Source organism: Catharus ustulatus, chromosome 4 (assembly GCF_009819885.2).
Source record: "Catharus ustulatus isolate bCatUst1 chromosome 4, bCatUst1.pri.v2, whole genome shotgun sequence".
Classification (NCBI taxonomy): domain Eukaryota; kingdom Metazoa; phylum Chordata; class Aves; order Passeriformes; family Turdidae; genus Catharus; species Catharus ustulatus.
In genome coordinates this window covers 6,573,332-6,588,721 of record NC_046224.1, presented here as the reverse complement: position 1 = coordinate 6,588,721, position 15,390 = coordinate 6,573,332, and the positions used below count along the sequence as shown (strand labels likewise).

Here is a 15,390-nt window from a genome sequence, read left to right as displayed (position 1 = left end):
TGATGCTCTACTCACCTGTGCATAGGTTTCAGGAGATGGCTGTGCATCTGGAGCTCTTCGGGCACCTCCACGGACTTGACTCCAATGAACTGCAGGAGAGGCACAGGCATCCCCGTGTCCCAGGTGGTGATTCTGGCAGAAGGCTCCACAAGGCCTTGCCAGTGACCCTGCAGTTGGTAGGAGGTGGATTGTACGAAGTCATGTTGGCAAGGTGATCATTCAGCTTAGAATAGTACGTGGTCTTTATCTCAGCCACTTCAGCCTCAGTCATGAGCCCAGCAGCCATGAGGTGTTCTGCATACGTGTCCGGGATACTCTTACGGGATCTGCCAGGGAGGGAATCAAACCACATAGATAATCAAGCCTAAAAACAGTGACACAGTGATGCCTTGGGGTTTAGCTTTTATATTTTTCAGAATCCCTTTTGCTTATAGCTCCCAAACTTATATTAGGTGTTAGTAAGGTCTCTTCACAGGGTATTTAGACAAAACAATTCTTTTCTAGCTAGAGAATCAAGGACAACTGTACCCAAAAAGCATAAAAATTGGGGAAGGAAAGGGGGTGAGCCAGGGGCTGAGACTTCATAGCCTGGGGCTGTGGTTGGAAAATTGACCCCAATGTGTAGATGAACCAAAACTTATAAAAGTGTAAAAACTCGTGACCTGGATCCATCTTGATTTGGGTGTAGCCCCAGCCGGGCTCTTGCACTACCCAAAGTGTATCATTTCAATAAATACCTATTTTATTCCTTTTGCCCTGTCTAGTCTCTGTTCCAGGTCAGCCTTTCCAGGCAACAATAGGAGAACAAGGAAATACCACCTTACTATAATCAGGTACCACGGAAAACTCATATAAACGGTGTCCTGGTGCATAATCCTTATTAGCATGAAAGTTCACTTTCCTGGCATTTTCAGAAAGATAATAGTTCTTTTAGAGATGTGTCTTTAGTCCTTTATTAAAAAAGTTAAAGTGCTATAGTTAAAAAAGTTAAAGTGCTATATTTGGCAGTTACAAGTAAAAACAAGTCAAAATCCCCTCCATGCTACCATGCATATTTTCTTCAGAGAAATTCACAGTAGGATTTCTGCATTGGAGAGAATCAAAGCAACCATTCCATAAATGCTTCACCTAAAATACCAGAATTCACTGGCAAGTGAGTTTTTGTGTGTTTTACTTAAGGGATAAGGATGAACTCTGAATACATTTAAAAGCTTTATAAAGATGAGTCCCCACTGGAAACAGTAGAACAGGCAAAGACAAGACCAACATCATGCTGGCTTCCTGCCCCTACTCCCACATCATGCACACTTCCCCTTGGCACACAGAAGGCAATTTTGCCCTCTGATTACCAGTGGTCACAAATTTGAAATCCAAGAGCTGTGTCCAAGATTGCTCTCCAAAAAGCACCAAGCCACACATTCAAGAGCCAACAGTAATGATTGCTCATTAACATCTTATTATCACTCATACTGTAGTCAAGGGCTGCTGACAGTGTAGCTGCACCTATGTAAACCTGTGGATATGTCAAAGGATCTCACACAGAGACTTCTGTTGCAGCAGCAAGACTTGAGGTGGTGCCACCCTCACCTGATGATTTTGTACATGCTAGGGTTGGTGAAGAAGGGCTCATCAAGCTCATTGTGGCCCCACTGCCTGTAGCACAGCAAGTCCACAATGACATCCCTGCGGAACTGGCGCTGGTACTCCACAGCCAGTCGTGTGGCACGGACAACTTCCTCAGGATCATCCCCATTCACATGGATAACTGCACAGCCAACGATTTTACCTGCCCAGGGGTTCAAAACACAACAGAAATCACACTTCCAAGAAAGCAGACACACACTGCTCTGCTGAAACTACAGACAGCCCATGTGAAGTAAGTGTAATAAAAACAAATTAAAAAAAATCTTCTTTGCCATGAGAGCTGGTGTAAGAAGAGGAGTCTTGCCTGAGAGAACATGAAATTAGCCCAACCATTATATTTGCCACTTGGAGCACAACTTCTTTACAAGCACTTTGTTTCCAGAGGACTTTTTATATACAGTTCCTGCATCATATTAATCTGGTAGTGTACAAGAACTGGGAGAGAACTATTTGATTGCTTCTCTTTCAAACAGAAATTGAATTTTATTTCTTTTATCCTAAGCTATCACTACTATGAATTCATATAGACCAAAAGTAACTTTCTCCCTTATTAGCAGGGAGTATCATTCTGTCCACTGCTCCTCCAGGCAGAAAAATCTCTTCATTAAGGAGAATGCTGTAAAATTTCAATATTTAACACCCTCTCCAGTATGACAATTTGGCTGCAAGGCAACAGTGCTCCTTTTGTACTTTATGTATCCAAATTCTGGGAAACTAAGATACTTCAGCCATTCCTGGCTCATGTCAAGTTTTCCTCCCAGCAAAATACTAAAGCTCAGCTACATAACATAATACTAAAGCCCTTCTCACTGACAGGTAAGAAGAAAGGAAAACTAAGGGTGCAGGCAAAAACCAAACCCACAAAAAAACAATCATAACACAAAACCAGCCCAGAGAAACAGTAAAAACATATGCTATCTACCTTATCAGATATAATGAATCTACTTGCTTGGTTTGATGAAACCATAAGACAAACACTTGATGTTAGGTCAAAAGCATACAAAAGTATATTTTTACTTATAGGAAGACATATACAAGAATATACAAGAACTAACTGCTATGTTCTGATCTTACTGATAATACATCTGTTTATCACTAAGAAAGATCAGTCCAAAACAAAGCTTCCAGTTCAGGCACAGAAAAGTCTTGAGCTTAATCTTTAAACTGAAAGCTCAACAGGCTCACATGATGACAAACGAAACAGCAAAAATGGAGGAGTATCTGACCTAAAAATCTGCTCAGAAAACATACTGTGATGATTTTTATGAAATTTAACAAGATATATTTAAAACAAATCTGTTATATACTCCATTGCACTACCTTTTTAAAAGCTGTCAATAATATGACAGAAACTGAGTTTTAAAGACTTCACAGAAAACTTGCAATTATTTTATCACATCCTGAAAAATGTGACAAGATTTTCCCTTGATATGTAGTCTTTGCCATAAAGCAGATAGGGGAGGGCATATTTTTAGCATGTGAATTGTTGCTAGTAGGAGGGAATAATAATAATAATCATTTTAATTCCTACTCTACCATGAAACTGGAGTTATAATAATCTCTCCCTAGAACTGACAGGCACTTGCTATAAAAAGTCCATTGCAGAGCTTACACTGGAGTTAAAAATCCTTTCTGACATAACAAGCAATCTTCCTTGTGATTCAACCCCTACCTACCAATGTCACTGCAGTACAGAGATGACCTTCCTCGCTCTGGAGGAGTTGTATAGCCCAGCTGGTTATTAACAATCAAATGGATGCTCCCACCAACTCTGAAATGTGGTAGATTAGAGAGGGTCAGCGTTTCTGGAACAATCCCTTGCCCAGAGAAAGCAGCATCGCCATGAACCTGTAGCAGGGAAGAAGATGGAAAAGTCTCATTAGGAAACACTGGAGAACAGCAAAATCAAAACCATACTCATTAAGTAAGACCTTCTCAATTGGGTACCTGGAACAGACACAGTTCCAGCTGGACCTACTTTCAGAATACTGTTTCCATGACTTGAGAATTTACGTAGCCTTATCACTAACACAAGGTCACAGCAGCCAAAATATGTACATGAATGTGTGATGTAATCCCTACCTGGAACTGACCTATAATCTCTTAAAAGTGATCACCAGTATCCAGGTGATGCAAGTGTCCTGGCTATGGCAAAGCTGCAGCAGTCAGAGGCAAGCTACTGACCCCTGAACAAAGGGAGCCACTCACCACAGCATTCACTACACCTTTGCTGAAGCTGAATGCTGGTGAACTGGGACTTATGCCCATTTCCATCTTATCAAACAGATAAGAACAAAAAACAAGTGGAAAATGAACCAAATGGAAGCACTCAAAAGCAAAGAAAAACTTTCAGAAGGAAATAAAATCTAAGTTAACTTCTTAGTTACATTTCAAAATAGCAATAGCAAATAAATGTTGCAAATTAAAAAAACAGCTTTGAAGGGAGAATACTGTGATATCCAGCCCAGGTTTCCAAAAAAGACTAGAGATACTGGAATGAATACCATCTAACATTTCAATGTTTTGAAATTGGAGACAGTTCTCCAATGAATATGACCAGAGCTTTCTCAGAATGCAGACTCAATCATTTGCAGATCAAAGACACTATGCAGATTGATGCACTTCCTTATTGAAACCAGATGACAGTTCTACTGTCTAGCTATGGCAAAGTGGTTTCAAGCCTTAGACTTTTGCAAGTACACCAAGATAACAGAGGTGCCATCAACCAGTGAAACGGCAGCACTGGGTTTTATACCATTCTAATACAGATTTTTTAAGAGGTCTCACAGCCAAACAAAGGAACTACTGCAAGAGAGACAAGCCAGCATTTCCACTCTCTCCCTTACCATGCTACACTTGTTCCTGAAGTGTTGAGTTTTCACTTTTCCCTCCTGGTTTCTTCTGCTGCCTAAGAAGGCTACATATCTCGGTGAGAGCATTTGAGTGAAGACCCTAAAACATCTGAGAAAACTTTATGGCCTTTAGCACATCCCAAAGCATTAAAGCCTAAAGACAGCGTGACTATCAACTACACAAAACTGTTCATATGTATCTCAAACCCCAGAGGATTCAATTCCTGTGGTGCAGGTAGGATTTTACCCATTCTACCAAAAAAATGAAGACAGTTTCTGCTAGGGCATGTTTTCCTCTGGGCTGCATTAGCAAAAAGCTAAAAGCAAGGTCATCATCAAGTTTAATTCACCAGAGACCCAGAGGGTGGAATTTATTTCTGGGAGATCTTATGCTCAGATTTCATTTCAATTCATAAACATCAGTATTTGTGTGATGTCCAGGAACCAGAGTTAAGGTATGTGAGAAGGTGAAAAATAAACCACTGTCCATGAGAGATGGACAATTAAATACTGCAGAGATGTCCATCTCCTTGGTAGTTAACCAAGAAGAGTTTCATAATCCTTATAAATTCTGAGCACACTGAAGTTCCAGAAAAGAAGACCTTCAGACCCTGGACAATGAAGTTCACCACTGACAATGGCACCTTAATTCATCTTTACTCATTCTCCCCTCAAGTTCTGGCACCGAGGCTTGTGCAAGAAAAGAAAAATTGCCAGTATAAACCTCAATTCAGAGTGCCTACACTGACATTTCTCAAGAGAAAGCACTCCAAAAACAGAAAGTTCAAAGACAAGCTCCCAAGCCAAGATTCTGAAACACAAAGTGCCTGCTTTCATCTCTTTCTTCTCAATTAGCAGAATGAGAGCAGTTAACAATTTTAGTTTAGTTACAACTAAAAATTTGCTGTTTTCAATCTCACCTGTGTACCTCCTAAGGACACAGTCACAAGTAATGACAGTAAGGTTACATTATACATCTTCTTCCTTTTAGGAATACTTTGAATGAGTTTACTAACAAGGAGGTGTTTAGGACAGAATCAAATGTTTCTTTTCTCTGCTATGCAATCTTCCCTACCACTTATCCACAAAAATCCTAAGAAGTGAATTTTTTCTTGGATAGGAAGAGTCCATTTATCCTGAAGAATCTTTGTGTAAAGTCATAGAAAATTCATTACTACATGGTGAAGATCTACTATTACGAGAAAGACACAATAGTATCTTCTCAAATTAAGATAACTGCTCTGAAAAGTGGAGACGCACTGGGCAGCAAAAGTTGGCTGCACTTGCAAGCTCTGCAGACTTTTTAAAATAAAAAATTAAGAAACCCAACTTGCCCAGAATATTTTGTATTCTCATGTCTGCTTTTTCACAATATCCACACCCTTCCAGAAGAAAGCAAAACATTTTTTTAACTGAAATACATTTTCACTTCTACATGTAACTTCCTCCCTGTTTGTTACACTTTGCAGAACATTTCTGCCCAACTTGTTTTTACTCCTGGCTTTAAAATGTTAAGAGTTCAACTCACTTGTTTTCCAAGTTGAAGTCAACGCAAGAGAAGAAAATTTATCAAGGAACTATTTAGGATTGCCTCTACAGCTATCTAAACAAGTCAGTTAAGGAGTAAAAACTAATCCAGCAGAGTCTTCAACAGTACCATGACAAAATTCTAAATCCTCCTGAACATTTTGCAGTCTTGTTGATAGCTTTTATCCAAACCCATTAATTTGAAAGAAGGATTCCGGTGGCAGTATAAATGCAAAAGTGAAAGGCACACATGGCTCTCAATGCAGAATATTATTCAAATAAAGGGAGGTATCAAAATCAGTTATTCAGAAATCTTACAAGTGCAATTATTTAAATGCCAAATCATCACAAATGCTACCTGGAAATCTTCCTTGCCCTCCTCTTTTCCCATAAAGAGATCTCAGTTCTTGACATCATACATTAACTCAGTTTTGTTTGATATTTCTATGTACACTCCTGTTCACATTCTATCAAGCAAGTCTTACAAATATAAATTATAATATGTGAGCATAATACCTGCAGGCAAATAACTTTGTCCCCAGGCTGTGCAGAACTCTCTGGGGAGTAATCACCATCGAGCAGAGTCTGTTGCCTGGCTCGTGTCTTGCCCACAGCCACTGGGTTGATGGCTTCTAAGTGGGAGGGGTTGGGGAGCAAGGTGACATGCACAGGTCTGTGGGAGCCAAAGTCCAGATCTACAGAAGATGTCAGGTGGGAGAGGACATCCCCAATGGCTGCTGAATTCTCTGGAAATTCACTCAAACCACGCATCTTGCGGAACATGAGCTGCATGGAAATACAGATTTGGTTAAAACCCTTTTCTGATTCACTGACATGTTGAAAGAAAAACACTCTCCCACTCCTGAAATTGCAAGGATGCTTCTAAGTAACAGCACATAAAACCCTTCATTAGAGCTCTTTTAACAGTCTCCTACAGACAGTTCACTGAGTGCTGACAGGAAAGGAGAACACTCTCACACAGGTAATATTTTATTACTCCAGCATTTACAACACGGCAAACTTTAGAGTTTGTTTTTTTTACTGCAAATACACCAGGCAACTGCCCATGAGATTATAAATGCCTTACCTCAGGAGGAAGCTGAAGCAAGCCTGCAAGCAGATTAAGCCTTCCCCGATGAGGCATTCCGATGATGATATCTGTGACCCCGCTGTACGCACACATCTTGAACAGCTCGTGGAAGAAGCCCATCATGCTCTCTGCTCCCTCACCACCATATCGCTTCACTGTGGCAAACTTGGTGGCCAAGAAGTGATCAAACTCCTATTAAAAACAGGACAACTTCAGTATTGTGCTATTTTAAGCAGCAGCCCTCTGTTTATAAAATTGAAATACAATTTTGTTTATACCCTTGAGGTATAAACAAATCTAAATCTAAACATACCCCTGGAAAGTCTCAGCTCACTCTCCACCCACACAGTCTGAGAACAGAAGCTATGATGGCTATAAAAAAATCAGCTCTAAGCAGAAAAACTTGCATTGAGGACCAAACTTTGTCTCACATGAAAGGTGCTTCAAGAACTATAAGACCAGACTAATTTACAAATTCCTTGGTAGTTTACCTGTTTTAGGTGGAAATTTAGGAATGGTGCTCTTTTACAGTATAAACCATAATGATCTTGAGATACAAAGTGCTAGCAGAGCAGTGATTCATTCTGATTTACATTAGGCACAGTCCTTTACATAGATAGAATGCTTGAGAGAAGAAAAAATAAATGAATCTGTATTTACTTTATTTTCTTCTCACTTCCCTCCATTCACCTCCTCCTAGAAAGTTCTAACAAGTGACCAAGTTTTGGAAGCACTGGAAATTTCTTCAGATTTTGCAACTGAAGACAGAAACTAAATGAAGTCTGTAACTGAGAAGGGAAGACTAAGACACACCCAAAGATCTGAGGCAACTGCTAGCTGAGCTATATTCAGTTCTAATCAATAATCTATACAAAACTAATCACATATAAAAGAAGTTTTATTCTGTCAGGGTTACAGTCTATACTCTTAGTAATAAATTACTGAAACTAAAGTAGAGCACCCCAGGGTCCCAATATCAACCTCCTGTATCACCTTCAAGTTCCTCAAACTGCCAAAGAGGCAACAAAAAATATGAAGTGGCCATATACTTCCGTTTAGTCACTGGTAAATATTACATTTAACACTCCTTCCACTTGGAAAACTGGAAACAGGGACACTTTCAAGAGATCCTGCTCTTCTACCTTTCCAACCTTCACAGATTCTGCTCTTCTACCTTTCAATCCTTCTGGATAACGTGGGAAGAAAAGGGGAAAAAATTAAAACTTTTCACAGTACAGAAGTATTGGAATCACTTTTCTCTATATATTTAAAAAGTGCATAAATATTTCACTTGCTTATAAAAAAGGTTCTTGCTGAAAAGTACCATATTTGCCAGCGCTATAAGATAATAGTTGAACTCTGATTTGCTCTTCCAAAACCTTGAGGGACAGCATATTTTAAGGAGAATAAAACAGACCAGCATGAGGGTGAGAGGAAAACACAGAACAGCTAAGCCAGAGCACAAGATTTCACAGAGCTCTGCTCAACCTTGTTCTCCTATCAGTAACATTTAATATGAGCTGTCAGATCATTAATCTAACACTATCTCACTTTTGATGACTGATTATTCATGGGTTTATAGCTTCATTATTTCAGTAATGGCTGGTAAGTAAATTCAGCATCAAACTGCAATGAGAATCCTGCATTGCACTGCTTCAGGTTCAGGACAGTGATTGTTCTTTTTCTGCTTGCATCATGTCCAGAATAGTAAAGGATCAAATGACAGACTCCATGATTATTCCAATCCAGTAACAGGCAATAAAGTACCTGGGACTCCAGCATCAGTTTGCACAAGTGTTTTTTCTCTTCAGGTGTAAATGCTTCTTGCTTTAGCTCTTCAAACCTTTTAGCAAACCATTCTCTCTCCTCCAAAGTTGGAAGCTGGCTTGTTTCTATGGAAATATGCCCGCAGTATATATGGTCAAGATAAGCCATCACATCCTCTACAGAAGCCTCCTCCTTTCCCATGTTTAGAAGTCCTGGTGGGAAATAAATGTTATTAGTCACTTTGGGGGAAAAGGGGGTAGCACTAAGGCCTGTTTTGGAGAAAATAAAGCAATGAGAGAGACCCCCTTCCTTTGTTTAAGGCTGCATCAAGGCTCTTAAGAGAGCCAAGAAAAGACAATCCTTGACTTCTGCCCCTGTACTTTCAAACCTTCATGACCGTGTTAAGCATTATGGTAAATCATAGAATGCTACAGTAACACATGAAATTAATGTTTAACCTCAGTAGTTCTAAGAACAAGTACAAATTTTCATGATTTCTGAAGATGCTAGAAGGCAGCCTCTCACTGCACTATGACTTCTAACAGACTGAAGTTGACAATTTTCTATCCAACAGTTTTCATCACTGATTGAGCCACCACTCAATATCTGACTCTTCCACAGAAGCCACAGCCCCTCAATAAGTCATCCATGAACAGAATTTGCTGTGATAAGGCCGTGGACTCACCTGTAGTAACAAGAGGACCTGAAGAACTTCAGCCAGCTCTTGGATTTCAGGTACCATGTTCATAACAGCTCGGCCAGCAAACAGTGGGTTTATCTTGGCTGCTTTGTGGCCATGTTCAGCATAGGCCGTTATTAAACGAGCAAGTCCATGGTCAACTAAAACCAAAAAGAAAACAGATCAGTATCAAACACATGCTCAGATTAAATCCACTTACAGCATCAACACAGGAATATTTTGTCTGCTGGCAACCATCAAGGTTCTGACTGGAAAGAGAGCTTTTCTATGCAGTTGTTTCTACCTTATTACCCCACAACAGCCCCATCAGCAAACTGCTACATCTGCTCCCCTATGCAATTTTCAAGCAAGTACACTCTAGATTTCCCCCACAGCTCCCCTCATAGGTTAGCTCCTGTAAACATAGACAAAGTTACTTCATTTTACTTTGAATCTCTTTACAACAGTGGTGAGTCAAAACCACTACAAATAGGTACATCCAAGTTGAGATCAGCACATTACCAGGTCATAGTCTTACTTCCTAAGCCAAGTGAATCCTATCACTTATGCTTCCTTGTTCCTTGCTGGAATGACAGGAGGATTGGGTTTTAACAATAATTCAGGTCCCGTGACTTCAAAAAAAACAAAGTCTGTCTGTGGGAGCCAAGAGCATGTGCTGAGCCAAAAATTATTGACATGGGCAGAAATGACCAGGTGAGAGGTCACTGAGCACAGCCACAGACCAGGCTGATACACTGCAAACAATAAAACATACTGCAGGCACAACCTGCTACAAATCAATGACGTGAACCAGCTTATAAAGCATTCCTAACGTGGAGGGGTTTTTCATCCTGGTAAAAACCCAGCAATTATGACAGTAGCCAGGTCTGAAGGCTTTTGTTTTCCGAAACAATGCAATTTTCAGACCATATCACAAAAGATATTTCTCTGACACTTGTATTTCTATTGCTGACACTCTGTTCCAGCCATTACAATCACACAGCTATTTAAAACAGTCCCTTTTCTCTACTGGGTTCTACAGCAGAGGGGCATAATCCAGACATAAGGCTAACACTGCCCACAGGGCTCTCAGCAAGAAGGCCATTTAAAGGCAATTTTTAAATGTTACATAAAAATAAGTTGATCATTAACAAGGAGGCTACTTTGTGATGGGCCTCGATGTCCAGGAGCTGCAAACTGGTTTAACTGCTGCTTCTGGGCAAAGGGTTTATTTCTACCAGAGTAAAGCTAATGCAAGGACCACACTCTTACCTAGAAGAGTTTTCTACTTGAAATCACATTTCTGCACTATGAAATGGAGCTAAAAGCAACACAGGATTGCTACAGGAGAGAGTTACCTATACGTAATCCTAGACTGTTAAGGGGTTGGAAGTTTGAAAGGGACCTTACAGACCGCCCTGCCTTGGGCAGGGACACCTCCCACTAAACCAGGGTGCTCTAAGTTTTATCCCATCCGGCTTCGAACACCGTCAGGCATCCACAACCTCCCTGGACAGCCTGTCAGTGTCTCACCACCCTCAGTTCGGCTGGTCCAAGCACCGTGATATAAACGGAAAGTGAGAAGCGCGTGGCAGAGCTATCAGCAGCAGAACTCTCCAAGAGCCCAGCGCTGAGGAAACTCCAGCAGCCGGTGCTCTCACAGCCGGTGCTCTCACAGCTGCTTCAGCCCGTGGAGCGGGGCCAGGCACCCCAGGCTTGCACAAACCACAGCCAAGAGCACTTGGAGCGGGTCTGCTCCGCGCTCTGTCCCGCCGGGAACAACACACGCAGCCCGCTCCGTCCCCGGGCCCGCTCCGGGGCAGCCCCCGCTCCGTCCCCGGGGGTGTCCGACCTGCTCTGCCGGCGCCGCGCTGCTCCTCCGCCCGCCCGCCCGCCGCCTTCCGCGGGTTGTAGCCGTAGACGCCGCGCTCGGTGCGGTACCAGCGCCTCGGGCCGCCCGGCAGAGCGCGCAGCGCACGGCCCGAGCCCCCGCCGCGGCCGCCATGGCCATGGCCGCGCTGCCCCCGCCACCGCCCCCGGACCCGCCCCGAGCCCGGGGGCGGCGCCCGCAGCGGGGCCCTCAGCGGCTCCTCGGGGGCGGACGGAGCGAGAAGCATCTGATGTTCTGGGCTCCGGCCAGGTAATCCGGAGTGCTGTGCCCAGTTCTGGGCTGCTCAGTGCAAGGGAGACAAGGAGCTGCTGCGGAGGGTCCAGCGGAGCCACAGAGATGAGGAGGGCTCTGGGGCATCTCTGCTGTGAGGAGAGACTGCGGAAGCTGGGCCTGCTCTGTCTGCAGAAGATGGGTACCAAGAAGTTGGTGCCGGAGTCTTTTCGGTAGTGCCCAACGACAGGACCAGGAGCAATGGCCATAAAATAAAACTCAGGAAGTTCCACCTCAACACGAGGAAGAACTTTTCCTTGAGAGAGGCACAGCACTGGGACAGGCTGCTCAGGGATGTTGTGGGGTCTCCCTCTCTGGAGACATTCACAACCCACCTGGATGTGCTCCTGTGTCAGCTGCTCCAGGTGACCCTGCCTTGGCAGGGGGTTGGACTGGATCATCTCCAGAGATCCCTTCCAACTCCAGCCTGGTGAGACCCCATCTGCAGTGCTGCACCCAGCTCTGGGGTCCTCAGCACAGGAGGGACATGGAGTGAATCCAGAGGAGACCACCAGGATGATGAGAGATGGAACACCATTCCTATGAGGAAAGGCTGAGAGAATTGGGATTGTTCAGCCTGCAGAGAAGGCTTCTGGGTCACTTAACTGTCGACTTCTAGTACATGAAGGGAGCCTGCAAGAATAAAAGAGATGGATTTTTTTACAAGAGCATGTAGTGACAGGACAAGGAGGAAAGTGTAGTTTGGATTAGGTGTTAGGAGGATGTTCTCTGCTGTGAGCATGGTAAGGTACTAGAACAGGCTGCACAGAGAAGTTGTTGCACAGAAGTTGCACAGGGATGCCCCACCTGTGGATGTGTCCCAGGACAGGTTGGATAGAGCTCTGGTCAACCTGGAATAGTGGAAGGTTGATGGCAGGGAGTTGCACCAGATGTTCTTTAAATGTCTCTTCCAATCTCAGCTCTTCTGTGATTCTGTAAACTTTGTGTGAATGCAGGCCTGGGGTACTGGCAAATTCCCTTTCCATAGGCTTGGTTGTGCTCCTGTTACCTTCACAATGAGGGAATCAAAGAGCATTTTTTGTCCAGATCAAACCATGGTATTTGCCTTTGGAACAGGTGGAACTGGATTTCAGAACTGAATCAGTTCCAACACTCCAGTTGGTCTGGGATTTTATGATATTCACAGTTCTTGCAGAGGGGCCACTTGTGTTCCTTGAGGCCTGTATGGTTGGGTTTATGCATATTTATAAAACTCAATTTGGGAGAAAAAAATAAAAATAAATGACCTTTAATGCTGCACGGAGGGCAAAAAGATAAAAGGAAAAAGGGATAGAAGAACAGTGGATGTGTGGCCCATACAATAAAGTGTAGTAGAAATGTGGCTGTGAATATTCATATTTTTTAAAATTAGAATGAAGGAACCTTGAATGTAATCCTGCAAGATTATGGGACTTTTTGAAGCTGACAGTGGAGAGGGAGAAAACACTGATATAGTTAAAAATTTCCATTCTATGCTTGGGGAAAAAGACAAATGTTGCAGGCAGATCACAGAATGATGAAATACTTGTCCACAGTTCTTAAGCAAATACCAGTCAAACAGCAGATATCAATGTGGTTTTGAATCAAATAGGCACTTAGTTGAATATTTCCCAATTAGCACTGATAGGAATAGGCTTGAACATTTAAAATTTTCCATTTTCTCCAATGAGATGTTTCAGTTACCCAATGTGGATCTTAGAGAACTAACTGAATATTTGTATGTATAAGTTCACTTCATAAAGGTTTAATAAAGTCTAAGCAGGTGTTTATGAAATACATCTCATCACCTTGTTATGATTTTTATGTGACTCAAAATCCAGTTGATAAACATGTAAAGTAATTCACAGATTTGCCAGCACAATCATCTTGAGTAGCACACAATAACATGTGGCAAAAGCATTGCTGTGGCTATATCTAGGTCAAGGAAATGTTTTGTTGACTTTGGTTGATGTCTAAATGTGAGAAGGTGGTGCCTGTGCCAGCAGAAACACCATTGCTGAGGGTGTAGGCAAAGTGCCTCTCCCAGCCTGACTCTTCTGGCACAAAGCCTGTCCTAGAGAAGGCTCCTGAGTGAGGCTGATTCGGTATTACATGATGCTCTCACTAAAAAAACTAGAAATGCTCCAAAACCAAGGCTGTACATTACACATTGAGTGTCTGACTACCTGGCAGAATAGAAAATCAGCAGCACTGGGAATATTTCTAAAGGAATCATCCCCCTTGCCACTTCAGTAGTTAGATCAACCCAAAAAGCTGCCCACACCTTGAGTGATGATGAAGTTTGTCAGCTGAAGGTAAGTGGTGAAGAGAGGTTACCTGAATGAGTCAAGATGGAGATAAGCAAACACAACACAGGATGAGGTGAAAGTATGTGCACTAAAATGTAGCTCTTTTCCAGGAAATGGTGGCTACAGGTAATCTTCAAAAATCATGAGAAGAAAAGCAGATGGGTCTAAAAAAATTTTCTGAAAATCCAGTCACTCAGAGAAGAAGATAATTTGCTGGATTTGCCTACAAGGAAATATAGAGGACACCTACAGATTCTACATTAGGCCAGTATTTGGCACAATTTGAATATTGTGTGCAAGTTTGGTGCCAGCAATTGAGGAAACATAAAAAAAATGGGAAGAAAGCTTCATGAATTAAAAAATAAAATATATATATATCTGAGAGTCAGGAAACAACATCTACCTGGTTTTGGTAAATCAGTACAAAAGCTTGATTAGTATGTGCACAAATGAAACAGGTACTTTAGGAGGAAAAGTTTTCTGAGGTACCAAAGATAAAACAAAATTTGCTTGCATGACCTTTACAAGAGAGAACTCCAACATAATTATAGATGTGGGAGTGTGGTATAAACACAGGAGCTTTTGCTTTCCTTTCAAAACTGTAGTGATCATGCTTTTTATTCATGTTGGAAAGGGCAGCAACAATGTGCTTCAAAGGAAAATAAGCCAACATCTCTTGATGTAATGCCAGTGTCACTGATACTTAACCCAAGTATAACCCAATTCCCCCTAAAAAATGTAATCCAAAGGTACCCATTGACAGGCCTTTGGAAAATAAAGTGCCAACACTAACATGGATTTTCTCTCCCCTTTTTTACTATGTTCTGCCATGGATCTTCTCTACTCCAGTGAATTAGTTAATCCAGCTTGGTAGTTTAAGATATTTTGGCAACAAATGAGATCTTTGTGAGCAGGGAATGATCTGTGCCAATAACAAGCACAACTCCATCCTTTCAAACTTGTCCAGAAAGAGATTTTTAAACACGTCTGCAAAATGAGCAATGAAGTTAAACGGCAGGGAGGAGAGCTCTTCCCTGGAAAAAAAACCCCAAACCTGTCTAGTCCTGTACCAGCTGGCAGAACACACCTAAAGCTCTGCATCAGTAAACAGTGTCTTCTGTTGGGGCCAACTCTTGCCTCTGAATAAAAAGCAACTTTAACAGCTGAATAACCTCATTATGTTCACCCAGGCCTTTGCCTGCTGTCACAGTCCAATATTGCTGAAGGCTTGTTCTAAGCCTGGAGGGGTGTAAAGGCTTTCCCAACCTAAACAAAAACTTCTGTCAGAACCTGGATTCAAAATGTAGAATAAACAGCAGATTCTCACTCTGCAGCTCTGGGCTGTGCCAGCTTTTTCCAGCTTAGGCAGCTTTAGAGTTGCC

General features: G+C 42.2%; 1 protein-coding gene across 1 annotated transcript in view; it reads right to left on the bottom strand.

The window, feature by feature from the left end:
* LOC116995170 (probable 2-oxoglutarate dehydrogenase E1 component DHKTD1, mitochondrial) overlaps nt 1-11,570 on the bottom strand; it is a 13,326-nt gene extending 1,756 nt beyond the window's left edge. Inside the window, 11 exon segments of the mRNA XM_033057566.1 lie at nt 16-172; nt 175-326; nt 1,588-1,786; nt 3,321-3,492; nt 6,540-6,809; nt 7,111-7,305; nt 8,881-9,092; nt 9,566-9,586; nt 9,589-9,720; nt 11,412-11,519; nt 11,522-11,570. Of these exon segments, the coding sequence (XP_032913457.1) occupies nt 16-172; nt 175-326; nt 1,588-1,786; nt 3,321-3,492; nt 6,540-6,809; nt 7,111-7,305; nt 8,881-9,092; nt 9,566-9,586; nt 9,589-9,720; nt 11,412-11,519; nt 11,522-11,570 (1,667 nt within the window).
* Nucleotides 11,571-15,390: the final 3,820 nt, after the last annotated feature.